Source organism: Branchiostoma belcheri, unplaced genomic scaffold (genome assembly GCF_001625305.1).
Source record: "Branchiostoma belcheri isolate BF01 breed outbred unplaced genomic scaffold, Haploidv18h27 scaffold4, whole genome shotgun sequence".
NCBI classification, from domain to species: domain Eukaryota; kingdom Metazoa; phylum Chordata; class Leptocardii; order Amphioxiformes; family Branchiostomatidae; genus Branchiostoma; species Branchiostoma belcheri.
In genome coordinates, this window is record NW_017804020.1 from 2,956,045 (window position 1) to 2,983,344 (window position 27,300).

General features: G+C 39.9%; 1 protein-coding gene across 15 annotated transcripts in view; it reads right to left on the minus strand.

Annotated features, from left to right (window-relative positions):
- The window catches only part of LOC109477362 (ELKS/Rab6-interacting/CAST family member 1-like), a 64,996-nt gene that overhangs the window by 8,729 nt on the left and 28,967 nt on the right, over nt 1–27,300 (minus strand). For 7 of the 15 annotated variants that reach the window (XR_002140667.1, XR_002140666.1, XM_019778568.1 and 4 more), the window contains exons 2-16: nt 14,853–15,272; nt 14,219–14,353; nt 13,598–13,753; nt 13,042–13,140; nt 12,142–12,309; nt 11,613–11,780; nt 11,037–11,174; nt 10,021–10,161; nt 7,892–8,032; nt 6,998–7,018; nt 5,045–5,238; nt 4,186–4,321; nt 2,095–2,121; nt 1,279–1,410; nt 21–181 (exon numbers count right to left, since the gene is read on the minus strand). Coding sequence is in view for 11 of the 15 variants with exons in the window: in XM_019778568.1 (XP_019634127.1) it covers nt 21–181; nt 1,279–1,410; nt 2,095–2,121; nt 4,186–4,321; nt 5,045–5,238; nt 6,998–7,018; nt 7,892–8,032; nt 10,021–10,161; nt 11,037–11,174; nt 11,613–11,780; nt 12,142–12,309; nt 13,042–13,140; nt 13,598–13,753; nt 14,219–14,353; nt 14,853–15,272 (2,237 nt within the window). In the remaining 4 variants the exon portion in view is untranslated. The remainder of the gene's footprint in view (nt 1–20; nt 182–1,278; nt 1,411–2,094; nt 2,122–4,185; nt 4,322–5,044; nt 5,239–6,997; nt 7,019–7,891; nt 8,033–10,020; nt 10,162–11,036; nt 11,175–11,612; nt 11,781–12,141; nt 12,310–13,041; nt 13,141–13,597; nt 13,754–14,218; nt 14,354–14,852; nt 15,273–27,300) is intronic. The other 8 variants (XR_002140668.1, XM_019778570.1, XR_002140669.1 and 5 more) reach the window with 6 other exon arrangements.

A 27,300-nucleotide genomic window follows, 5' to 3' on the forward strand; every position in this document is an offset into this window, starting at 1 on the left:
TACAGATACAGATGTCTTACTTCATCTCCATAACTTCCAGTAACTGTTTTTTCCTGTCGGCACGTAGCTGGGCCAGACGGTCCTCCTTCTCCTGCAGGCTGAGTGATGTGGACGCCAACTTGGCATTGGTGGCCTGAAGGTGCTTCTTCATTCTGTCAATCTCCTGTGTCATTTCGTCAACCTTAAGGGGCAGAGCAGAGTTAATCTCTGACATAAAACATGCCTCAGTCTATCACTGAACCATCACACAGCTGGTGTGAAAAACGTATTGTCTGTGGGTCAAAAGTTTGAGGAAAAGGATTTTTGGCAGAGTCATTTTAAGCAAATATTTACATATATGAGGTATCTCCTGATTCCTTTAAACTTACTTTTCATAACTGGTTTTCAGCTTATACAATATCCTAACTGTCTGGTTTTCTATATATCCTTTACACAAAGGAAAAGTATAGTCAGCAGCACAGATGCCAAATGTATCTTCTATGCTAATTTGTACATGTACATTCCTGATACTACATGTCTGTCAACAGTCACTTGTCTTGTTTACAGTCTTGCCTCGTTAGTCACAGTCATTCTCAACAGTCTGAGCAGTCTCTTGGTGGAAGTGGACATTAGTGAGAAGTGATTGGCTGATCCTTGACTGGGCAAAACCATCTCCCAATGCTCTGTCCAAGTAGACGCCAGATCCTACACCAAGAGTGTCTAATTCAAGGTCTGTCTTTTGAAGAAGTACATGTACAAGTGCCAACCATAGCGTTTACAAGGGGCCACACTTACAAATCCATTGACTTTGTCATTAAGTTAACAAAAAAAACTATGACTATGAAGTAAAAGTCATTGAAGGGTACTTACTTTTGAAGTTACATGTAAACCTTGCCTACATCTGCTTGGTAGAGTTTGTACATGTCTAAATGAAATTTAGCTGAATATTGCACATTTAGTACATGTACACATGTACAAGTACATACAAGAACACAGTTGGTCCAGCCAGGTTTACTTTACTCTTATTTCCATTTTTTTAACACTGGTGCAATTGCCAAGTGGTTAAAGTGTTCACCTTGCATTCAGTAGGTCGTGAGTTTGATCCCCAGCCAAGTCATACAAAGACTGCTTTCTCTGTTTAGCACTCAATGTGGACTAGCCCCCTGAAGGAGTGTTTGCACTACTTTGTGGCCCAAGGGCTATTAAACTGCCCTATAATTATGCACCACGTACTGTGGGAAAGACTTGAATTGAATTAATTTCCTTGCTGTTCCTCTATTAGTGAGCTCCTGGACGTACCTGTTTTTCTACCGTCTGTTTCCCAGCCTGTGTCTGTGCCAGCAGCATCTCTCTCTCTGCAGTGATGTTCACACTCTGCCTCAGGGCCTCCTCCAGCTCCTCTATTCTGTCCTCCTTCTGACGAACTATCGACTGGAGAACACACATCAAAAACATTCCTCAATATTCTACTTCGTGTCTATTTCTTAGCTGCCCAACTTGCTTTCCAAAAACTCAGAGATACAACTTTTGTATATATGCATAACCATCCATGAAAAAATGTAACTATTGGTCAACAAGTTTTGCACTATTTCAGTATAGTGTAAGTTCCTCATTTGGTCAAAATAATTACATTGTATATTAAGCATGTGTTTGGAAAGAGATAGAGTACTTTTACATGATGAGGAATGTGATGCAATGTATACAATGTAAACACGTGAAGCTGGACAGCAGTAGAAAAGTAGAGAAGGCATCACTTAATTACTTACAAAATACAAAATGAAACAGTTCATGCACACAGGTTAATGATCAGATGAATGTTGTGCCTAAACTGCGTATATTCCATTTACAGAACATATGGAACATCAGAAAACACACTGGAGGTAACTGGGGGGGGGGGGGCACACATAAAACAATTTCAGGTACCAGTAGTTCAAAATAGCACTGAAACTAGAAAAAAACATCAATTACAGAACAAAGTTTGTAAGTTGCAATTACACAGAGAAGGATGACAACAACAAACATAACCTAAAATGTTTTCTAAATCTTAAAGGGAAATCATAAGCATGTATGTTGGACAGGGGGACTGACTGGCTGAACAGTCCTGTTACACTTTACCTTTTCTTCCATGACTCCCATTTTCAGCTGCAGAAAGGCAACATGTAAGCCAGTATTTAGCAGTGTGGGAGACAGTGCACACTCAGATGGAAAGTGTTCCTCTGTAACCAAGCCAAGTACATGTACCAACTTCTCTCAACAATCGTAAAAACTGATTGCAGTATGCAACCACTTCAGAAAGTATCTGCAATGATTGGCTTTTCTTTTATGGAGTACATGGCTGAGCTCCAAGACTGCAGTAGACTTGGAGAATTGTAAATGGCCTGGCTCAGAGGACACAAGCAGAATTCAGAAGATTAATATTAGTCTGGTGGAGAGAATACGGCACTTTACGATACACTTGGAATGTAGGATTGTCCAAGAGTACATGTAGAGCAGATATGATGCTGGGCACAGTGGATGTTCATAAACAATTGGCTGTATCATGTTTTTTTTCTTATTCCCGATTCTCCCAATCATTTCCACAGATGGTAAGTGAATATATGAGTCATGAACATCCAGCTGATGCATAGCTTAAAAGCAGAGAGTTCAAAAGCATGAGCATTAGTAAGAATTAGTAGTCACCATGCACATGGACCTTTGGATGTATGAGACGCTGCATGCACCAAAGGTCATAGGTCATGCAGTAGAGGTATCATGGGAAAATCGGACCAAAGTCGACTGTGATTGACCTCTGTCTGGTATTACTGATGGAGAAATGTCCACAGAGACACACCACGCCACATTCTACTCTAGCCTTAGCGATGAGGAAAAAACCGAACTCAAAAAAAGCAAAGAAAGGTGAGAAATGGCAGACAAGCGTCAATCTCGGCCGATTTTGGTGGGTTTTCCCAGCGTTGCGAGAAACGTGGGACTGGTTTTACCTTGTTAGAGCTATGATACACATATTGGACCAAGGAATCCATTACTGAGGGCAGTTGAATCTGCTGAGTCATCGTGGGGTGGGGGTGACAAATGACATTCACAATATTAGATCAGATCAACACTACTGTCCAGCTAAGGACTCATTCCTACCAGGCAGCCTCCAGATATTGTGAGGACACTCGAACGTGCATTTGGCCTACACTACTGAAGCAGTTTTGATAAGAATTTAGATTGTAATGTATGCTCCGAGTGCTTTGTTTCAGTAGTCTACGTGGCAAGAGACCAATAGTCTTGCCCTACTTTGGACTGTTTAAATCACATGCTCTAAATGCAGACCAGCATGCTATCTCTGGCATTCAGCAAGCTTGCACAGATTCTGTCCTTAATATGTTTCATGTCAATGAATAAGCATTGCATTAGCATTTTAAACCCTTTGTGAACAGGCTAGTGTGTTTTAGAAAATTTTGTTTGCGGCCTCCATTGATATTGCAATTTAAGCACTAAGAAACTACCTAAGAGAAAAGAAGCAGTAGAGTGAGCTTCCAATAAAACAGCTTATTCAAGAAAGTTTATTCAAGAGCAGCCAAACAGCAAAATGTTGGGGTCATAAAGAAAATTTCTGAGAAATCTGGCTTTGTAATTATAAGTGAGGTTGTTCCCTGCTAAAAGTAATGCTACATTTTAGCATAAGATTATTCTTCCAATATAAACTAAACTAGAACTTCCTACAACTGGACCTACATCTAATGATTTTTTCATCTTTTTATTTCAAGGTAAACCCAATAGAGGGACATGCTAGTACAGGATGAATAGAAAATGGGATGATATACGAGTAATATTGTTTGTGTAACACCGAAATTAAGTGATGGAGGGGTTGATTAACAACAACCAGGCAAGCATGAAGAATGAAAGAACAGTCAAGTTAGATGGTACTGAGAAAAGAGAGGCATGGTTTTCAGCTTTGAAAGTATACCTTTAATTTTAACATGTACCAAATTCCCTTGTCCATGATCAATTTATTTGACAGAACAGTTTTATTGAAACAACACTGCACAATACCTGAATACCAGCCTTCTTCACTCACTTCTAAGAATTAAATGACCAGGAGATATGAAATGGAAAAGGAAGATGTGATGGAAGAAATGGCAAGAGAAGAAATTGAGTAAAAGCGAAATCCTATTGAATGAGATGAAAGGAAAAAAAATGGCGTGGACCATATCACCCTACCTGCATCTGCTGGGAGCTTTCTGATTGGTCGTCAGCATGCTTGCGGGCCTCCTCCAAAAGCTGTGCATTCTTCTTTTTCTCTGTTTGTTCACGGTGCTTTATCGAGGCCAGCTTCTTGTTGGAGTCACGCATTTGTCTGAAAAATTTTAGGCTATTTAGTACATACAACACAACTCAGGTTCAAAATTTCAACTTGAAAAAGATAGTGAGACAGATCACTGGACATTGGGAAGAACAGCTTAGGATGACAGTGCCATCCAGAATAAATAAAGCATTCAAATCAAAATGACTGCAGTGGTGTGCAAATTGTGATTTGAATGTACAAAGTCACAAACCTTTGGCATTGATCTAAAAAAAGCTTTAGATAAACCACTAACAATGGCATTTCCCAGCCACTAAAATCATTTGACGGAATTTGACAGAAATTGGCTTGTATAGATATGGAAAAAGATGACAGTAATCTAAGCTTAGTCTAGCAGCATAATTTGCCCCTCAACAAGCAGGAAAAACTTTTTTAATTAGGGATTAAGGATCAGGATTTCAAAATTTTTCTGGGACTCCAGTGCAATGACTAATGTCTTTGAGACAGGATGTTATGTCAAACAAGATTGAGATGACAGCTAAAAAATTCAGGCTGGTTAGATATAGAACACTGATTCCCGGCCTCATATCGATCACCTTTCCAGTTCCCTGATCCTGAGGTCCTTCTCATGTTTCTCGTTCTCCATGTTCTATAGTGGTTGCCATACATTGTCCATGTACATGTACCATGTAATATCATCCCAATGTGTGCAGGAAGGTAGAAATCCACCTTTTGCAAACAGGATTTTAGTTTGAAAGGCAAAAATCTGAAATTCACCTCTCCAGCTCTCTGATCCTGAGGTCCTTCTCGTGTTTCTCGTTCTCTGTCTCCTTCAGGATCTCCAGCAGTCGGTCCACCTCCTGCTGAGACTTGGTCACCTCGTCACGGAACTGCTTCACCTGGTCCTCCAGCATACCAGACTTCTCCGCTGCCTCCTTATTGGCCGCCGCCTGCTCAGCAGACTCCTTGGCCTGGGGACGTTGGGAAGAAGGTGGGCAGTGAGAACCTAACCGGCGGGATTCCTGTACAGTTGACCCCGAGGGAATATTAACCGTGTCATGCCAATTCTTGGATGGAAATTTAGAAATGAAGCATGCAAATGTGCCTGAAATGTTTTGAATGAACTATTTTTGAAGGGCAAAATTACATACTAAGTATCTTCACGGCTGTGTTTTATATTAGGCTTCTGTTGTTTCTTTATACAGACAGTTTTTGAGAAGTATGTAAATGATGTAGTTGGTCCTAACTTTTACCAAATGAACACACTTTGATCTCTATTTAATGATTCATATTACCAATAACTCTTTTTTCAGTTCCTTTGCTATTACAGGGTCAACTGTTAAGAAATCATTCGTGGTGCTATCACAGTTACGGCACATACACACACATGAAACATTGACTAACAGTGTGACACATACACATATGACAAGACATGACACTGATGTTACAATGAGACATGAAAAGCTGCAACCTGCTTTTAGCACGACAAAGTAGATGAAATCGACATGCATTACTGAAGGTTCTGTGGGTTTTATTTGATTCTTGTCACCAGCATCAACCTTTAACCCTGAAGTAGGTTTTCAAAACCTTGATAAAATTAACTGAATCTTTGTTATACAATGATGGAGAAAGAAGTTTTGATATCTTCATGATAGGGACCAATTATTTGATGACAGTGTATATTAACAAACAAAGCCTAAGGAAGACACTATGGTTAATATTTTGTTAATTATTTGAAAATACTACAGTTCAAGCTACATGTACATGTTGTCAGATTTTATAATGAAGTTAGGATGCTGTTAGGTATTACTAAGTTAATTTGGCATGAAATTAGCCATACTGTTAAATGTAGGATGGCCTTTGGTGGAAGCATGGTTAGAATGAAGGTGGGAATAGAATCGTTGTACATTTTGTACATTTCGGAAATAAAACTATATGTGAGAATGGAAAACTTGTTAAAGTGGGTGAAGAAGAGATTGCTGTTAAAAAATGGTGTACGGAGTTGATGTGTTGGTTTTAAGTGTAATGCATGTTAAACCATGGAAACAAGAGTGAGTTGAGACAAAGTAAATGTTAGATAGCATTATGTGGAGGCAAAATATCTTTGAAGATGACATCTATCATATCTATCACCAAATACATTCATGTTTTGTTTTAATTTCTCCTAAAATGTCTTAAGCAACATGTAGAGATAGATACAATTTGTGAGTCAATATCATACAAAAGGATAACTGAAACATAGTTTTCCTCAAGAAGTTAAGCCCTAAAATGAGTGAAATGATTGAGGCAAAATATTTATTAACTTCAACTTTAAGAATGTCAATAATATGAGTATGTAAGCTTTCAAGTTAGAAGTATTGTTTTGGGGGCCTGATTTTTGTAAAAGATGAATGAGTGAAATTTTTGTTTTGTTCCTAACCAAATATGAGAAATGTCACCTTGAACTTGAAGACATGTGTCATACTGGCCACCTTTAGTCTAAAAAGGCACTGGAACTTTGGAAAAGCTAATCAACTTTAAGTCTTATATCTCTACAGCACTGTAAATGTTCAACCATACAGGCATGAGTTCCTCTTTATTGTTACTTATACCATTTTCATACTTGTGGAAATGCTAGCCTTCAAAGTTATCAAGTTCCAAAGTGTGCAGTGACTTGCTAAACTCAAAGTGACCAGTGTTATGTGTGTGTTCATGGATGATATGGTGGAGTATCTGATATAGCTGACTTACTGCACGGACTTGCCTTGCTTGCTGGAGGGGTGGGGAAAAGAGGTGCAGGTATTTCAGAGCATGTACAATTGGTTCATCGGTGGTCATGTTAAACTCAAATTACAGCAGCATCTCTGCCAATCATTAAATTTTATACTTACATTATTGAATTACACGCAGAATGCGGGCATGTACTAGTAAGTCATAAGTTGTGGTGAACTTCAGCACTGGAATAAGCTTTACATTTGTGTTTTTGGATTACAAATGGGCTGAAGCTAGCTATATAACAACACGTTACATGCCAGACAAACTACAATTTATTTGTGTACTTCTACTCTATACTAGTCTTCACAACCATGAATCAGCTAGGCACGTGAGATAGCAACAGTTACAGTTTTTACAACATGCAGACTTCACTCTTTGACCTCAATGGGGTCATGGTACCTTGAATTATAACACTGATTACAATGAAATATAACATAATACAATTGTATACAGGTATGTCTGCTATGTGCCTAGAGCATGCATACAACAGTAACTTTTAAAAGTTAAATCTTTAATTTCAAATTTTTCACATATCACAGCAGCACACTGACCAGGGATGGAAGCATGTACAATGTACATGAAATTATGTATCTAACAAATACGAATAATTATTACTTCATGTGTGTAATCTGACCTAAAAATGACGATATTAATGTTGCTGAACAGTTACTGTATTTTTGTGTCAACCTTTTTCTGGAAGAAGATGTAACCGAACTCTGTATCGCCAAAAACTACTTTGTATATGATGCAGTAGATAACTTTTGTTTGTCACGAACTTGTAAAATCAAACTAACAAATGCAATCTGTCTTCTAGTCAGGCCAGATTACACAGCCACCATCATGGAAGTGGAGGACCACAGCGAAACTTACCCGTTTGACTTGCATCTCAAGCTCGTTGACTTCCTCTGTTTTCTGTGACAACTGGATTTCCAGCTGCTTGAGACGCGAGTCCTTTTTCAGGCCATTGGAGGCAAGAGAAGACGCATGTTCTTTTAGATCGAGAAGGTTGGACTGCAGGAAAAACAGAAATATGCCAGCGTAGGGTGGGGTTAGGCAAGGGTCACGGACACGGGGGGAAAATCTTACATGTACTCTAAGCAAAAGTAAAGCCTTCAATGAATGTGCAAGATACATTGTTTTGAAAGACTTGAATTGATTTAGAAAGACTATGTCTTTCTGTATGACCAATGATGTTGCAACTCAGAATGTGGAGTGTGAAAAAAAAGCTTCACAGTGTATATGACAGTTACATATACATGTGATAACAAAAAACAAAACACACATATTATATGATTGTCATATATTATTCTGTCAGTAAAGCTTTGCACCGCCTGAAGTCAAAAGAATCACCTGAAATGGCCATCTGGGATGTCAATCTTGTAAAATTTCAAAATACTGTTTCCATCAACTTACAAATACTCTGAATGCCTGTTTAAGGCTTGTATTTCTGATTTTGTTAAGGAGATACATGTACCACCGTAGTTTTACCATGGCCAAATTAATCCAGCGTTCACAGGGTCATCTTAGGTCAACAAATACCTGATGGCACCTTTACTGTGAATGTGCTGCTCATAACAAAGTCCAGTACAAATCATTACATGGAGATGAGTTTGACCTTTTTTACAGCATAATTACTTCTGAGGTGCAAAGGACATAAAAATTAGGACAGTCACGGGAACAATACATTTTACTATAAATGTCTTCTGGGGGACATTTTTTTTTGCAAATTGCACCATTCTGGATCTACAGTACTGCAGTTGGTGTTTAGAAAACATATGAAGTAACAGGGTGAAGAAAAAGGACAAGGCATCCAATGATATCTCCAAATGCTACGATAGGAGCCATACAAGGATGGATTGTAACTCAAACAATTAATTTTAAACTTTTAAACAAATCATAGTGACTGCAATTTTGTTTTAAAACAATGAATGTACTGTAAATGCATTTATGTTCACGAGGACTTTTTTCGCGGTATCAGTCAATTTGAGAGTTTGTGAGGTATTTGACTTTGCGAGTCAGTGATTTTTAAATGATTTTAGAAATTATTAGAATACTTACAGTAAGTTTAGAGCTAATCCATGTATATTGGAATACTGAAAAATTGCTTCATGGTTTTAAAACCCCCAAATTTGGACCATCTCCCACCAGTTATTAGCTTTGATTCTGCATGATACTGTAATTTGTGGCCTCTTTATTACCTTCCTGATATGGCCCAGAGGCGTCATATTCTAGAATCATAAAGGCTGTCAATGAAATCAGAAGATAAAAGAAGCTATTCACTGTGCATCTAGGACACTTCAATCAATCTCTATCGTGTGAAAGAAAAAATAAGGCCATCGGTAATGAGCAAAAAATGGACTAATGCAAAACTTGTAAGCTTTTTACATCGAGAATAGAAACCAAATGGCCTATGAGCCTTTAAGAATGTTTTTTAATCATTTTCTAATAAGTTGTAAAAGGCAATGGAACTACAAAATAATTTACGCATATAAGAATTCATGGATGCAGTATAGCATTTATGCCAAATAGAGATGAATGTTCCTGCTATATTGATCATGAAAGCACAGCAGTTACATATGGACACTTCAGTAAGACTGTGAGGTCACAAAAAACCTCTTTCTACTTCAGAATGAGCACAGGGGTTCACAGGGTAGGCACATCTATACAATCACGTCATGTATAAAGTCAGAGCAGAGTAATGACAATGACACAGTATGCAGCTGTATGCATGTAAACTCATACTCTGACTGATACATTATTGGTGTGAAGACATCAAAATGTAAAGCATCTCGTCAAGAGAAACACACACAAACACAGAACCTTTGCAACAAAACAAAAAGCTAAAAAATCTTTCATACATGTAGCCTAAACAATGCTATTTGATGAGCATAAGTACAGAATGTACAGTACTAAGGAAAAGGTAATGTACAATAGAAGTAAAATCATTGAAACACTGAAATCCCTTGGTTCACCAAACCTCCTGTTTGTGCCAAGCTCACCTGGTTCTCAGCCAGCTCGTTTTGCAGGGTCTCCACCTTGTCCTTCAGCTCTTTGTTTTCCTTTGTCAGGTTGTCCTGTTCTTCCTGTCGCTCGCCCTCTGAACGCTCTCTTTGGGATTTCAATCTCTCTATCTGCCGCTCCTACAGGTAGGTGTTGATGACACATTCAGTGGAAGAACTTAATCAAAGAAGGATTCAGTAACACAGTAACACATTAACAGTCTGGTAATCATTTTGTTTGTTTCGCATAACCGGTAAACCGCCTTCAGGCGTAACACACCAGTTTTGTACATGTGCGCACATGTACAAGCTGCGTAAGACCGGACTGTAAGGTTTTGAACCACTCACACCGGGAAGATCCCCTACTCTTTTCGATAAGTGCGGTGGGTTCTTTAACGTGCATGGGGTGTGGCTCTCCCAAACACGGGACCTCCATTTACCGTCCTATCCGAGGGACGTCCCTAACCGAAGCTAGGTACTCATTTTCACCTGAGTGAAGTGAGGAAAGTCGTGTAAAGTGCCTTTCCCAAGGGCACAAGATCGGTGACATGGGCAGGGTTCCAACCCACAACCTCTGGGGTGTGAGCCGAACGCGCTACCGACTGCGCCACACGACCCCACTTTACATACCATCTTTCCTAACATCAATTCTTAACAATTGGTAATAGTCAGTCATAATCATAATGATAAGCGTAAAAAAAGCCATACTGATAAGCCATGAGATTTTAAAATCATTTTGAAGCCCAGTCTGCTGTCTTCTACAGTCTGCCTACTGTCCAAATGTCTGTCACAGTCCAACCTGTCCTGTCTGTCCTCTTTGTCTCTTGTCTCTCCATCTGTCACTTGTCATCTGTTTGTGGTAAGTACAGTGTTTAGAACAAGTCATGCTGAAATACTGTCATGCTGCATGTGTCTATAACTACAAAAGAAAAGTTTTAGAACCGTACAGTTGTGACAAATCATTGCCCTATTTCATACTATGACAGAGTTATCAGTAATTTGTGACAAGACAGTACCTTCTCGCTGAGTGCTTCTTCCAAAGTGATAAGAGCACTGTCCGAGTTACTAGTGTCCTGCTGAAGTGACTTGACCCTCTCCTTCATGGTGGAGATCTGCTTGTCCTTATCCTTTAGCTGCTCCTCAAGATTCTCATTCTAAAGGCAATAAGTACCAGTTTATACAATTGTTGGTGATATATTTTACTGTGCACTGCATGAAAAGCCTTAACTGACCACATGAAAGCAAATTTGAGAAAAATTAATGCACATCACTGCAAGACTAACTTCAAATGATTATATAAACTACAATGAACAAACTACTCGGTTCCACTGAGAGAAAGACTCTGTAGTTGGATTGCCCAAGTGGACAATTAAAATGCTTCATCCACAGCAAAAACGGTACTTGGATAAACCAGTCATTTATCACTGCTATTCGTAGCTTAGAAGATCACCGTAGCATCCATTGGAGGCGCTAAAGGATTCTGCCTGTCAATTTACAAGTGAAGGAAGGATTTACAGCTCATTTGGCATCCCAATCTTCTTTGTAACAAGACCCCATTACAGTCCGATGAACACGTCAATCATCCTGCCCACCTTTCTCTGCAGCACAGTGATCTTCCTCTCCTTGATGTCCATCATGTCCTTGACCTCTGTCAGCTCGGAGCTGTGTTTGTTCTTCTCCGAGCTGAAAGAGGAGATTTGCTTGTTCTTCTTCTCCAGGAGTTGGTCCTTCTCTTCTAGCCGCATCCGCATCGAGTCAATCTGGACAGTCAAAAACATGTTTTTTACCTTCAGACCTCAAGTATTAATAAAAAGGAAAACAAGATCTTTTTCTTCATTTTCTTGTCAGAAAGACAGTAATATTCTATCTTATGTGATTCTCAGCTGTTTTACTGTATGTAAACAAAAGTATGCAGTCATAAGAAATGAATTCAAAATGAAACTGCTGGGAAAACAGTGAAAATACATATATTTTTCTTGAATTAACCAAAAGTAAAGTATCATGCAATAAGTTGTACTGAAGAAAGATACAATAGACTGTAATCTTGTTGCTACATATACATTTGCATACTACACACATGTCAGCATACACCAACTGATACAGTACTAGGGAACAACTCACGTCTGCTGACAGGATCTTGGAGTGTTCCTCCTTGGCTGCCAGGGACTCCTTTAAGACGTCGATGTGTTGCTGCTGGTCCTTGAGCTGGTTGTGCATGGTGTCCACCTTAGTCTGCATGGTCAGCATCTCCGTCTCCTTCTTGTTCAGTTCAGACTTGAGCTGGTCAATCTAAAAAAAAAACAAGGCATGACAAGGAAACATGCTTTTAGAGTGATGACAGGCATAAATCCTGCTAACCCTAAACTCTAAGAGGCCTGTTCAATGCAGATTCAAAAAAGTTGTTACTCAACATGGCAGCTTGTATGTGGCACATACAAGATGCATTGTAAAATCACCATTGCTACGAGGGTAAAAATGACACAGTTAAAAAAAAACATAGCTGTCAGATCTTACAATCTAGCAATGACATCAACATAAAGAGTCATTCAACTGCAAACTTCATAACTGGAACTACGAGTGAAATTTCACCAAATTCCTATGTCTATTGTTAGGCTGACTGGAAAGGTTAGTATACGCTACAATTTCTACATAGTGATCTACAGGTATGAATGATGCAGTAACTGTAAGTCTGTGGAGTGCAGGGGTAAATAGACCCATCACCATGTCAGCTACCCACTCTAAACACCTGACAAAGGAAAAAGCAGACAGATGCGTTACATTTCATTAGACCGTAATGACTTTCTACATGATGGAGTGACATTTTCTGTCATCCTGAATGATATCATATCAAACACAGCTGCTCATCTACTACAGGAAAGGCGCCTGAGAAATGATGGGATAGGAAAAAACATTAGGGTCAGAAGCAGCAAGAAAGAGTTCCCATCACCCTGACCAGCAGTGCATCACTACTTTACTGCCACCATAGTAACCATCACCATAGTAACCATCACCGGGTGGTACCTTGTTCAGCACGAAGGCCTCTGCCCGGGGAGACAGAGGGGTCATGTTTTCCCATGGAGGCGAAGCGTTACTATCATCCGAGGTATAACTGCCATTTTCCTGGGAAGAGAAAAGGACTTATCTCTTGTCAATCTCTCCGGATCTTGTGTTTTAGGTGCAGATGTAATGGAAAATTCCAACAGTAGCTGCCATACTGCCCTTACACACACGTACATGTACATGTACATGTATACTGCACTTACACATATATGCATATGAGACCACGAAAGGACTGTTGGAATAGCAGGAGCCCTGATGCATCAATTGAACGACTGCCCGTTGATCCGTCCATTGAACGGTCCGTCCGTTTATACTGTATCACAGCTGCCATAGACCGAGATGATATGAAATACCTTTTATATGATATCTTAGGCAACTATTAAAAATAATTTACCACACATTTCTCAAAATAATAGCATCATCATCAGCTGCTCATGGTCCAAGCAATCGATTTTCTTAATGTTATTAGTGAATATTATGAGAAGAGGGCATTTTTTGTGCAAATGACAAGTTTTACCTTGTTCTTCATGAACTTGGAGTGGGACTTGTAGACCTCGAGCTGTTTGACTTCCTCCTCTCGCTCTTCTGAACTGACGGCACCGTTAGACCGCAGCGACATCAGGTCCTCCTCAAACTCCCGCAGCTGCTTCTCCAACTGACTGATCTTCTTCTCCTGTTAAGTGAGTTAAAAGACCAAGTGAATACAAGTAGATGTGTTAGACATTCGTGGGCATGATAAAGAATGCTTTCATGTATTATACTTTTGTCTGCAACAATTGAATCATCTAATTTTTGAAAACAAAATATGAATTGACCTGTATCCCAAAACAGTAACAGGTTGTCTACAGAGGTTGCCCCTTTTCTATCTCCTAACCCCATTTTCTATCTCCAAACCAGCAAAGTCTTTGAGAAAACATCAAGCCTTAGTACTCTCATACATGAAGGAAGTAAAAATGACGAATTTTTAAAAGGACCTGCCCCTGAGGCATTGCCAAAATGTGATGGGTACACACTCTCTATTCTCAACAAATCCAATGAAGAGCGAGAGGCATTGCCATAATGTAATGGGTACACACACTCTATTTTCAATAAAGCCAATCAAGAAAATTCTGTGTCTACTTCTTAACAAGTTGCCTACCTTGGACTCAATGATGGCCTGCAGTGCGGTGACCTTGGGGAGGTCGTTCTGCTGACCGTTGCGCTGCATGTGGTGGTGACCGTGGGAACCGTGGGAGCGGAGTTGGTGGCTGTTGTCCGAATACTTCAGGAGTTCCTGCGAAATACAGTCAGACACACCAGCCATGGTTGTAGGACCAAAAATACACAAACTAAATTGTGAAGAAATAACCGTCACATTGGCATTTCCACAAAAAAGTAAAGCTCCTCAGACTATTATGTAGGGTTCTCACTGGGGTATTTGAGCATAGGGACCCCATACACTATGATTTTGGACCCCCTATGCTATGATTTAAACCAGCATAGGGGTGTTTCTTTTGCGGAAGAAACAGACTATAGTAAACAGTTTCTTACCCTTCATAAATCTTTGTGACCCTTAATATAATAAATCTTTACAAAATCAAAATTTGACTTTACAATGAAGCTATAACATAAAACATAAAATTTGTTCCCCTTTCGGGACTCATGTCTTTGGGACTCAATATGGGGCTTGCATCACAAAGAGTTGTCCTTCTGTACCTGACCCGTGCCATGAAAAAATTCTGGTGAGAACCCTGTATACGTAACCGCAGGAAGTACAATGTAACAGGTCGCACCTCCTTCAGGTTGTTGATGTCCCTGTCCCGCTGCTCCAGGCTGGACTCCAGGTGTGTGACTTTGGCCTCGGCTTCGATCATCTTGCTCTTGACGCGGTCGTAATCCCCCCTCTCCTCCTCCATACTCTTCATGGCTAACCCTTTACTCTGCAGCATTTCTAACAGCTTCTTGATCGACTCGTCTCGTGCGGACAGCGTCTGTTTCTGCGTCTCGATGCGAATCTCCAACTCCTCCACCGTCTTGCGCAGAAGGAACAGTTCCTTGTTTTTCCGCTCGTTTTCCGACCACAAGGTTTCATAGTCCAGGTCTGACTGGGAGGAGGAGGTTCCGGGTTTGACTGTCCCCTCCTGGAAGAGTTGGTTGAGGTCTCGCTGGGTTCGCAGTTCATCTTGTAGGGCCTGGATAGTCAGTTGGTGGTGCTGTAGAAATACAATAAGACTCACATTGAGCATCTCAACCTCATAACTTGACACATTATGCATTATGATGTAAACTGCATTCAGTGAGCTGTTTGATACTGTACCTGAAGAAAATGTATGTTAGTGATGTGCATTACATCAAATTTTAAAACAACACTGATATATTGAGTGAGCTTCTTTGTAAATCACTGATGTATGATTCTAGAGTGACAACCATCCAAGGTAATTTGGTGTTAATTTAGTATTTCAAGGACCACTGCTTGTTTTCAGTGTTAATGTCCTTTCATCTTTTTACTTATCTATATCAGTAGATCTATATCCCTGAACCCTGTCATCTTGGACAAAAAAGTTAGTAATTTAAACATTTCAAATGTTTCTTAAAGATTTCAAACCAGCATCAGGTGAATGACCTGAGCCACCTTGCAAGTAATGGTACTAGGCAACACATGATTTATTTGTTTTATGGTGCAGCTGAAATGGAAATCTGCTTATTCGTTTGTCAACCATTTGCTTGTACTGGCTAATAATTAAATTATTAATATGTGAAAAACACAACAGGGGGGATAGGGATGAGTGCATGACTTCAAAGGACAAGTGACACGCAGAATACAAAGACCAATTTGTCTTATATTACATACATGTATGTTTATGCCTGCATGTATGTATGACTTTTTGTATGGTATTTTGGCACAGAATCTATACCAAAATCAAAGTCAAGCAAATATACTTTAATACATGTATTAAAAATTGTCTTGAAAAAAGTATACATTACAAGAGAATCTAATAACTTAAAGGTTAATTTGATATTGGAAGATGTGACAATAAAGTTCCAGTATATCAAAATCTAAAATCACTCATGATCTTAATGATTCATTTTGTAACATTTGAATGAATATCTGTCCCTGAAAAGACACCCTCACTACTTAACACAACTACTGTGTTATCTAAGTGAATAAAAATAATCATGCAGCAAACCATAACATGATCAATGTGAAGTACCCCGTTCAGTTTTACAACCATGAATGTGCAACCAATTTTCCGGCCCTTTGGCTGTTCTGGACAATGCACTTTTGCACCTGACTGGTGGCTATATTCACCTGGGAGCAATTACCCAGGTCATCAAATATTCATGCTCTGTAGGCTTAAATGAAATGAGCAGCAGCATTTCAGACTTATGCCTTTTTTTATCCATCTTACATTGGGCCATGCAAAATTGCACCAAATAAAATGAAATTAAATATACTTCAAGCAGTGAGTGTGACAACTTTTTCTTATTTGGATGTGGACTTTTCCCGTATTATGATAAGCAATCAAAATATGTGTTTGCCTATTACTCATAAAAGACAATCACATTTTCTATTTCAGTCTTAGTATGCTCCCTGTGTAACACCTACATGTATCTGCCAACAAATTTTCCAACTTAGAATTTTCCTTCAGGCAGGCAATTATGGTTGGTGAGCCTTTCAGCAAATTTAGGGGAGGGGGGCAGGAAAAAGCGAGAAAGGGGTCAGAATTGCATCAGATCATCAAGAAAAGGAACTCAAACTTTGTGTATCAGTTAATGAACTGGAAACTTTACTCAGGGCTTAGTCATCACTGTTATCCTTAGCTACAGTTTCATGCCTATTATCTCACAATTATCTCTGGAATGCACTGACTAGAGTTGATGAGTTGACATGGACATTTCTGGGTCATGGGGCCTGCAATCTCCCCCCAAATGTGAGGGTAATTGCAACACTGGACTCCAATCAGTACCCTAAAGAAACCAATTATTGAAAGACTGTGTGGCCTGTGTCTTACATACAGTAGTAGTGAGTAAGCAGGGGAGTGCGTAACCAGGGTTTAATGACATCAGGTCTAGCACAGTCATAAAATGAACGAATTCAAAGTGGATATTTGAAGCTTTTAGGAATATGGTCATATGGACATAGGAATGGACATGGGAATGCTGCTTTTATGCTAAGGTCATGATTCCAGGCAGTTTCAGGGAATGAAAAGTATAATGTAAAATAAAAGACAACAAACACAAAAAAGATAATCATGAGTACTAATCATGAGTACAATCTCAGTGTGTATCTCCTTCAGTTTCTTCACAGATTTGTTGTATTACAATACAATGTTGTAATATACATTTCAGCACAAAGGACAGCACCACTGGATGTTGATGTGACCATCATTATGGCACACATCAAATTTCCTTGTATCTCCTTCAGTTGCTTCAAAGATTTGCTGTATTACAAAACTATGTTGTAATATACATTTCAGCACCAAGGACAGCACCACTGGATGTTGATGTGGTATCATTATGGCACATATCACATTTCCTTGAGAAAAAACTGCTTGTGTAGCTGGATGTTGGGTTGCTACTAGGGTTGGACCTAATCCTTTTAGCGACCATTTATACATTCGTAATACTATGCGAATAAATTGAGCCCAACATGACCATTTGAAAGGCTGAATAATCTATTCCATACGCTAGTACCGGTAAAAAGAGGGATGTTCTAAACATCACAAAAAAATCTATATTTTCATATCAAGACCAATACAATGCAAGTTCTAAATATTGTTAATTAAATGCATCCTAATATTTCAATTTACAACATAAAGGCAAGTAGCCCACTGAACATGTCCTTATCGCAACAAGTTAGATATGCGTAACTTGCAAAAGCCTGACTACAGCACAATGAGTAATGTTACAGCGGCTTCTTAATTCCCTGTCTGTCTACCTCCTTTAGTCAATACATGGTAGTTCTGTAGCTACAAGTTCTTCCTTCTGAGCTGTTTCTGGCTACATAACCATACATCATGCACCTGTGGGTCCAGTGTTACCCTTTCTCCCATCTATTGTATCCCCCATGGCACACTCCTATAAACTGCCGAGGTAACGTGGACATTTATTTCTCTTTCATCTGCAATCCCTGGTGTCATTAGCTGACGCCTCCAGGACAGAAGATGGCTTGCCAAGCTTTGCTGCTCACAAAAGCAAATGTGAATCTAATTCCATCCCCAGAGGAGTCAGACATCTTGAGACAATATCAGGGCAAAGACAGATGCTGACACAAGCAAAGTAGAAGAGAGAGCAGTTTCTCATGTCTGGCCTGGGTCTCTTTGGTTCAATGTAACCCTAGGCTGGAAGTAATTTGATCTGACGTCTCTGACTTCATGTCCATAAGGAGAGATGACAACAAAAGTTTCCATATCCCTAATTGGTCTACCGGTTTAATTAGCCTAAATCAAAATGGCAAAAGTAGCAGAACAGTTGGAAACAAAATACAATCCCTGCAGGAGTCTTTATTGGCAAGAGATGTTGCTGCGTCTTCCAAATGATGGACGAAACACTTGGAAAGAAATATTAAGGCTTTGTCTTCTGTTATTGCTCATCCGAACGGCAGGATTGATCGTGTGCCAACTTGGCACCGGTTTCTTCTCCCATTAGACTCTGCGAACATTGCCTTGAAATGTCTGGAGCACAGAAGGTGGCAATTCATCCTGACAGGCCCAGGTAGCAAATGCAGGTAATAACACATGAGTAATGACTTCCTGTCATCACAGCTTTATGAGAAAACTTTTCTATGACAGATTCACAATAAACCGTCTGCCAACATGGTCTTTTCCACCATAGATGTATGTATGTAAACAATGTTATTATCATATGCCACAGCAAGCAGCATCCTGAAAAAATGGAATGGAATCTTCTAATTAAAGATTAACAAATGGCAAAGAATGATGACTTTGCTACAGATACTAAAAGAAATATGTATCAAATGTGGGATCTTCAAAACTGACTACAATACTTACATGTACATGTATGAGAACTATTCTGATCTGTGGATCTAGTAGTACCAATGTTTGAGAAGGTAGTTCAATACAAACAGTTAACTAGAGATGGTTTGGGCCTGAACAGTCTGCAGACAGAGTACAATGCAGATTACTGCATGGAATGCAGGAAACTTTAAATTAGAGCTGCTGTACCTGCTACTATCAAGCTAATGAGATATACATACTAGAAGAACATATTTGAGGCAAACTTGAAGTTGACTGCCATTGGAACAACGAGACACAATGGTATCCATACATAGAAGAAGTACTTAGCCAGCAGCCACCTTTCACCTGCAGCAGAATCTAGATGTGATTCAGAATGGTGTCATAAATTTGGGAGTTGCAGGAGCTGCAGTTACTTGATTAGTTGAGCCGAAGGTCAGTCATAGAGCTATTGTGAGCTGAGTCTCCAAGCAAATCTGTCGCTGTGTCAATGAGATTGGAACTACTGTTACTAATGGACACTGCATGAGACAGGGTGAGGCTTGTGGATCGGTGATCTAGTGGCCTACAGGAGATATATTGTCAGTAAGAGTTCTGCATCTTGGATTTATGGGAGACTTTACTTCATTGATTTTGGGATTCACCAAGTGGCAGAGTAGGGACCTAAACTACATGTACCAGAACCATTACTAATGATGCCTGCAGGTGAACTTTTGTGAATGAGCCTTCCAGACATGCAGGAGACGGCAAAATTCCCAGGGATTACCCGACTGGCAGCAAGCCTAATCCATTATGAAAAGTGGCAATGAAAGTGGAAAATCTACCCTTCCGAAGGAGGTGTTAGGCTGGCATTCGGCTGTGGATGAGATAAAACTCATATTTATTCCACATTCACCAGAGGCACTGGTGCACTTGACCTTTACTGAAGCATCCAATTCAGTCTTAATCCTACTGAATCAGATATAGTCAACTTTGTGCAAGAGAAAACCTGCTGAAGAAAATTCCCATTTTCGTGCTAGTGTGAACAGAGACTATTATTATATGATGGAACTCTTTAATATATCACACAAATGGCAGGATGTGTTAGTTGTAAATCCAAAGTATTTACTGTGCCAGAAGAGATGTCTGGAATTGACAAGAGACCATCAGAGCCAGTTGAGACATGCTACACTGAGTAGAACTGCTTACATAGTAAGGAAGCCAAAATACCATGATCTGACAGGGCAAATTTGCAACAAGCATGCTTGCGAGATCACAGACAGTCTGACTGGTACCCAGAAATTGAAAGATATGTGATTTACATGCACATATTCAATAAAATTGGGATAACTGAAGTCTAGCCAATTTTTAATTGTGTGTCATTAGTTTTGGCATTTAGACAGTTGGGGGTGTATCCGAGCAATACAGGTTTTTGTAGCCAGACAACTCTTATGGTTGATTAACCTATTAAGGGCACACAGCATGATATTCTACCATAGCAAAACGTGATCTCACAAGCTTAGTGGACTCTTCTTTTCTGCAGATACATTGTGTGTTAATGCACACTCAGCCTGATCATGCGCCACTATGGGCCAGATGTGGACATTACCATAACTTTATGTAACTCTTGATCTTGTGAAAAACCAGTGACTGTGCCTGAAATGTTTGTAACAAACATAGAATTGTTTGTAACAAACATAAAATTGTTTGTAACAAACATAGAATTGTCATGTGACCAATACTTACATGTACTTTTCTTTTTAATTCACCCAGGTCTCGTATCCTGGGGCTGCTGCTTCTACATCTGCCAATGTGCTTTTTCTCCTGACTCGTGTCATTGACAGGTCTAGATCTCTTGTACACCATGCTGTCTTTTTCCTCGGTACTAGTCATCCTTCCATGCAACATTTCATCCCTGTCATTGGCAGCTACTTTTCTCAAAATTGCATTCCTGTCTTCTGTTTTGACAGTTTGGTGATATGTAGTCTCATTTCCATCCCCTTCACTGCGCGTCCTGACAAAAAATCTGCCATCCATATTGCCAGTCCTGTCGTATGACATTTCCTTCTCGTGTCTCGGGCTAACAATTCGCTCATACACCGTTCCACTGCTGTCTAAGGTACTGAACATCACATCCAAGTTTCCAGTGCTGATGGACATATATGTCCTGTCTCTACACAGATCCATACTACCTCTCCCACTGCATGACATGCCTCCTTTGTCCCTGGTACTGACTGCCATATCAAAATACCCCATATTAATTGCCCTGTCATTTGATGCTCCCTCCTTATCACTTGCGATAATTGTTCTGTCATACAATGTTCCATCCCTACCTGATGTCGTTGTCTTTAGGTCCAAACACTGATTTCTCTGCCTATCAGTTGCCTTCCTTAACCCATATTTCGTACTCTCTTTTTCAGCAAAATACATCTTTTCTGGTCTATCGTAAAGCACAGAATTCTGCCTGCCGGTCTGATAGTAATTATCCTTCATGCCCTTGTAATCGGGGTCATTTCTAACAATAGAATGCATGTCCTTAGCTGCATGTTCCTGCTCCAACTTAGGCCCTGCATGAAGCTGTCCTCCCTCTTTCTCTACTTGGACACCTCCTCCCTCTGCATACCAGTGCTGCTTGAACTTGGGTCCGTACTGTCGGCATAGTCCCCCCGATCCTTTCCCCAGTCCCCCCTGCTGCATCTCTGAATATTTTGTCTGACTAATAACCTTTGAAAATCACAGAAATGGCCTACCAGAGGGTATTCCTGGGGTTTCCATGACACTATATTTCAGCAAAATCTGGATCTGCTGAGGTAAGATGAGTGCAGTGATGTAGCAAAATAGGCTCTGGACATTTCCTCTATAGTATATGTAACAAACTTTACAAGCCTTGGGTCCATATGCAACTATCTGTCCCCAAAGATAAAACCAATGTTGAACAAACCCCCTACAGAGCTTCCATGTTATTACGTCCTTCAGCATGTGCCCTATAATGTGCGGGTTTGCTAATTATCACTCTGCACCATGAAGGGCATCTACAGGCCACGAGGACTGGCAACTTCATCTCATCAATGAGCAGCAGAATCCACTTCAACACATTAGGGCCACCTCCACACACCACAATGACGTGGTAAGGCATCACGTGGCACCGCCGCAGTCCCCATAATTACCACATATGGCCTTTCTCATTGCCAATAAAGGCTAAACTCTTTTAACATTGTCACTACAAAACATTTCAGCATCCATATATTCATCTGTGATTGATACTAGCAATGAAATTTCTATGATACATTTTCTCCCGTGATGTTCTAGAAGAAATCAACAGTAATCTACCAGTAGTTTTTATTATGCATTCTGTATGCCCGTGGGCTTTATCTGTAAGCTATGCATGCACTTTGCACTTACAAAGTGCATGAAGCTATTGAATCAAATGGTGACAGAGTGCATGGCTTGTTGAATGCAGTTCATATACATTGTATATTGCTAGTACAGATCGCTGTGGTGGGTTATAGAGTACAAAGACACAAATCAACACCTGTGCCCATATTGTGACAAACTTTTCCTATCAGGCTTATGGAATATGAATGGTTTCCAGTGAGGCCTGATAAACAACCCTTCGAGAAGTCCGCTCACTGGAAAATTGGACAGCGATGGCCAGGGTCAAGACCCAGGTCTACATGTGTGAGCAACATACTAAAGTTGCAGAGTTTGTACCAATTCTGCTTGGGAAGGAGGGGGTGAGGTGTAGTTGTGTAGTGTCATATTGTACACAAATGTATGTCACAAATGTAATGATCAGTTCTGAGTTTGTAATTCAATCAGCATTCAAGTAGAGGTACCAACATTACTCTACCATGTATTTTAGCATACATGCATTTAGTACTATGAGAAGATAGTAAGTTATGGATGTCCTTGTACTAAAAGTAAAAAGTATATCAAACTTGAGATTTATGACATGAGCAGAATGATGTAAATGTATTATATAACCTTTGCTATGTGGAATCAGTCATGATAGGTACTAAGTACTGTAGGTACTACCACTATATTTTTCCATGATTAAGAAATTCTAACTAACAGCACCAACAAGCATCTTTGATGTGTGATTTACAAATTTAATTGTCACATATTCCATCACAAATGTACTTATGTAGTGTCCTTTTCAGCTGGGGACCTTAGTGGATGGTTCAATGTACATAATGGTGGAGAAAATTGACGGGACATATGAAATTCTCTGAATGGGTCTGGAGTGTGCAGATATCGATTTGTGACAGAGATTTGCATTTGGGAATGCCCCCCTCCCCTCCTCTCAAGCGGATATCCCTCCGCTGAATCAATTCTCCTTCCTCCTCTAATTAGAGGTCATAGATCCTGTCAAGGTTGATTTCATACTGCCTCCTCCCGATATTCATGTCTTGGTGAGTGTTCTCCCAGGCATGGTGTGACCTCCTTGACCTTCCCTGGTGATTAGTGCGTAGGAATGACCTCTGCTCCCAGGAGGCAATGATGTGTTGCAGGGGTCACAACACATCATCAGCCTTCAGGTGCAAGCCAGACTTGGAATTGAACTGGCGATGTATCCCATTAGGTGTTACAAGTGCATGCTCCACCACAACTCTGCATCCATTCACTTCCCTTTCCTTCTAGCCGAAGGCGTATTCAAAACTTTCTTGTGGTTTCAATGTTCAATATATCTAGTTGCAGTACGTACTTCCAAACCTTTTTCGAGGAAATCATGTACATGTAATGCGATATATCCACTATTATATATTGTGCTGCTTGACATACCACCAGCAGAACTTGTAAATTCATGTTCATGGTTGGCCTTTCAAGGAAAAATCTTGTCAAGTAAGAGGCAAGAAAGTTTGGTCATACATGTACCTCTAAGTCACCTTCAACTTTACAGTTGTCATTTAGAATCTGGAAACTTTTTTTTATGATGCCAATTCTATATACCACGGAAGGGTGGGGTCAGCATGAATATTTCATGATGCAGCATTTCTAACATCCTGCAGGCCTAGACCCCCCCGGGTCAAACCAGCAGGGGTTCCAGCAATTTATTACCTGACAGCTTACCGACGTGTTTACGTTAGGCTTACCTGAGGATGATTTAAGGTCTTAACAGGCATGTTTTTAGCAAGATAAAGAAACAATTAAAGGATGATGAAGGATTACATGTAGTTGGGATGAGATTTAAGTAAGCTAGCAGGTAGATTTGAGATGACACAAGCAATCTTCTCAAGAAGCATTTTGAATGTAGGGACCTGCTTAATGCTGTGATTTGGACCCCCTGTGCTGTGATTTAGCCACCTACACTGTCTTTCAACCAGTATAGGGATGTGTCTTTTGGGGGAGAACCCTGTGGCCCTTCATAAATAGTTTAAAATCATTTTAAAGATGACTTTAGAATGAAGGCAAACAGCAGAGGGAAAACAAAACTTTAAAAATTTTCTCTCAAGAGCAGGAAATATTGTCCAGAGGGTTATGAATGTTAAAAATTTTCAGGGAGAATGCCAGAGCCCCTGCTGTGGTCACGTCTCATGGAACTCAATTGCCCTTCTATTCCTGACCTCAACGCTGTGAAAAAATTCTCATGAAAAGCATGACACATGATTATTACACAACAGTTGCTCCTTCAGCACCAAGGACAGCTTCATTATTCCAGGGCTTACATAAGGTATAAGCAACATTAGTTCAAGAATGTTTCATGTCACTTCACAAAAAAAACATATCCTTTCATAAAATGTTTTAACGTCTGCATGTACATTGAAAATCAAAGTACACTGCACTATCAGTATGTACAATGTATCTCAATAGTGTGGGGAGTCATTTGAGTCCATCTTGATATGCAAATCTTGACCTTCCCCAAGCAGCCAAAATGCAATTAACTAAAGCTTCAGGGGAAGGCATGAACATGATCTGCTGGCTCACTAGAGGGAAGAAATCTTCACTAGTGCTCATTACTTTTGTCCACCCATGGGCAGAAACCTTCTGAAACATCATTAGAAACCCTACACCAACAGAGTAAACTTTTCCTTCGTGTGTTAACGTCTTCTGTTTAAAATATCTCAAAATCTATCTGAAAATTTGGTACACTGTAAAATCTATCTTAATGTCTTAATATACTGTACTGCATAATCTATCTCAAAAGCTATCTTAAAATCTGGTGTACTGTATAAAAACAATTAACATTATATCTCCTGCCAGTCACTATCTGTCATACTGCCACAAATTTCAAAGTATATTTTACTCAACCAATATATTTGATGTCATGTCTTCTCCACCCTTGACATTGAACAGAGAGTTATGGCATGTACAATGTGGCTTTCAAACAATGTGGCCACAGGGGATTTGACCTACACGCACCCTTAGGCTTCGTGAACTCAGTTTTCACTACAGTAGACTTGGCCTTGTGCTCCACTTCGCTCGTGTTCACAAGATATTCCTCTGGTAACTGCCAGAACAATAAATCTGAATCTGTTTTAGGAAAACGGTCGCTAGCTTTGAATACAAATAAAGGCAAGTATTGTGTTGGTTGGTTAGTCTGCTAAGGTGGTAATCCTTGAGAAATTGGATACAAATTTGTCACAAGAAATGGGAGTTATCTGTTGTAATTACAGTAGATTTACTGTATATCAGTTTAAAATATAAGCATTGCCTGAGCAAGGAATGAATATAAATGCAAAACTACATGTATTACTTCTTAACTCTGTTGCCTTTTAGAAGTTTCCATGTACAACTACTTAATTAAAGAATGATCAAATTAGTCTTAATAAATCATCAACCATAGTTGGATATGAATGTACACTAATGTTTGTTGTATAGCTGGCTTGAGGTACAGTCTCTGTAGTTAATTTTACTGTCCCAAATTGCAGGGCATTTTATGGTGTGGTGTTTGATATGATTGACTGGAACATTGTCAGAAGTCAGGAGTGAGTAATAGTCCCAGCCTCACGTTTCATCAGCTGTGGGTTAGGTCAGCTCCGGCCTCATCGCGCACCAAATCTCCCAGCCAGACACCCAGCACTGTCCGCAAATTGCCTCTTAACCAGATTGATACAGCCAATGCGGGAGTCATTCCGCAGTCGCTGTGCCATGCACAACCTGATTACAACATCCCTACCGAACGGCAACACCCCATCAGTGGCAAATTCCCCAGCATTGATTGCTGTTTGATAAGATAATGTGTAGTCAGTATTGCTAAAGTGCCACACATTGGGCTGAAGAGCTTGAGGTGATTTCTGTCCTTGGAAATGAGATGCTGCCACAGGTTCTGCTGAAGAATGCTGGTCCCTGTACCGGGGTGAAGGACACATGGTAGCTCCCAGTTAATTACACTGGCCACAGGTGTCTTGTTCTTTCATTAGTGGAACCAAGGGGGCTTGTGGAATACTTATAGCATGCCTGGATTCAAATTTTCAAGTCTTAAAAAGTTATACTCACAATGTATTCTCTGTATTCTGTAAGATGCAACTTGAAGGCTTGTAGTTCCCATATGGTGACAATGGACATTCTTCATTTGATACAAATTTACAAATTGCCTGAAGATGGTTTGCAAGCTACTGTTCAAATTTGATGAATAATTCTATGCCAATTTGGAATCTACCAGAATTGATGACAACCACATATTAAAGTGATCAATATCAACACTTACAAGTCCAAAAGAAAAGGGTGGGTGTGCGGTATGTATTTTACAATTTTCTTGGCAAATGTCCTAAGATACTATCTAAAAGCAAGACGTACGCACACCCTGTAAGTGCATTTTGCTGGAAGAGTGACTGATGAGTTCTTTTTTATAAAAGCAGGCTGATAAATCTGTTCCCCAAAGGAAGCAAAATGAACTGCCGAAAGAGGATGTTCAACATTTCTGATGAAAATCTGGAGTGCCGAGCTTTACATCACACTTGGTTGTCAATCTCATGAGTGCCTAATTTCCCAACTCCTGCTGAAGCTGTGTACATCACCTGGGACGTCAACGCCTGGCTAGGCGTAATGAATGCCCAACGCTCCCATACCATCCATCAATCCTGACGGTAAATCTAACAGTACCGATTAAAGTGGAATTACTGACACCACTACATGTCACATGTTACATACTCATTAAATACGTAGCAAAGATACAATCAGTCACGTTTAATGATATAAAATGGGATCACGGACCCCTCGGAAGGAAGTTTCTCCCGATATCGACGGATTTTTACCCTCCATTACCTCCGTTCGAGGGAGCTCTCTAGTAATCCCTGATCATTTACCACACCCATGTCGTGTAGAGTGTCTTCCCCGAAAAGAAATC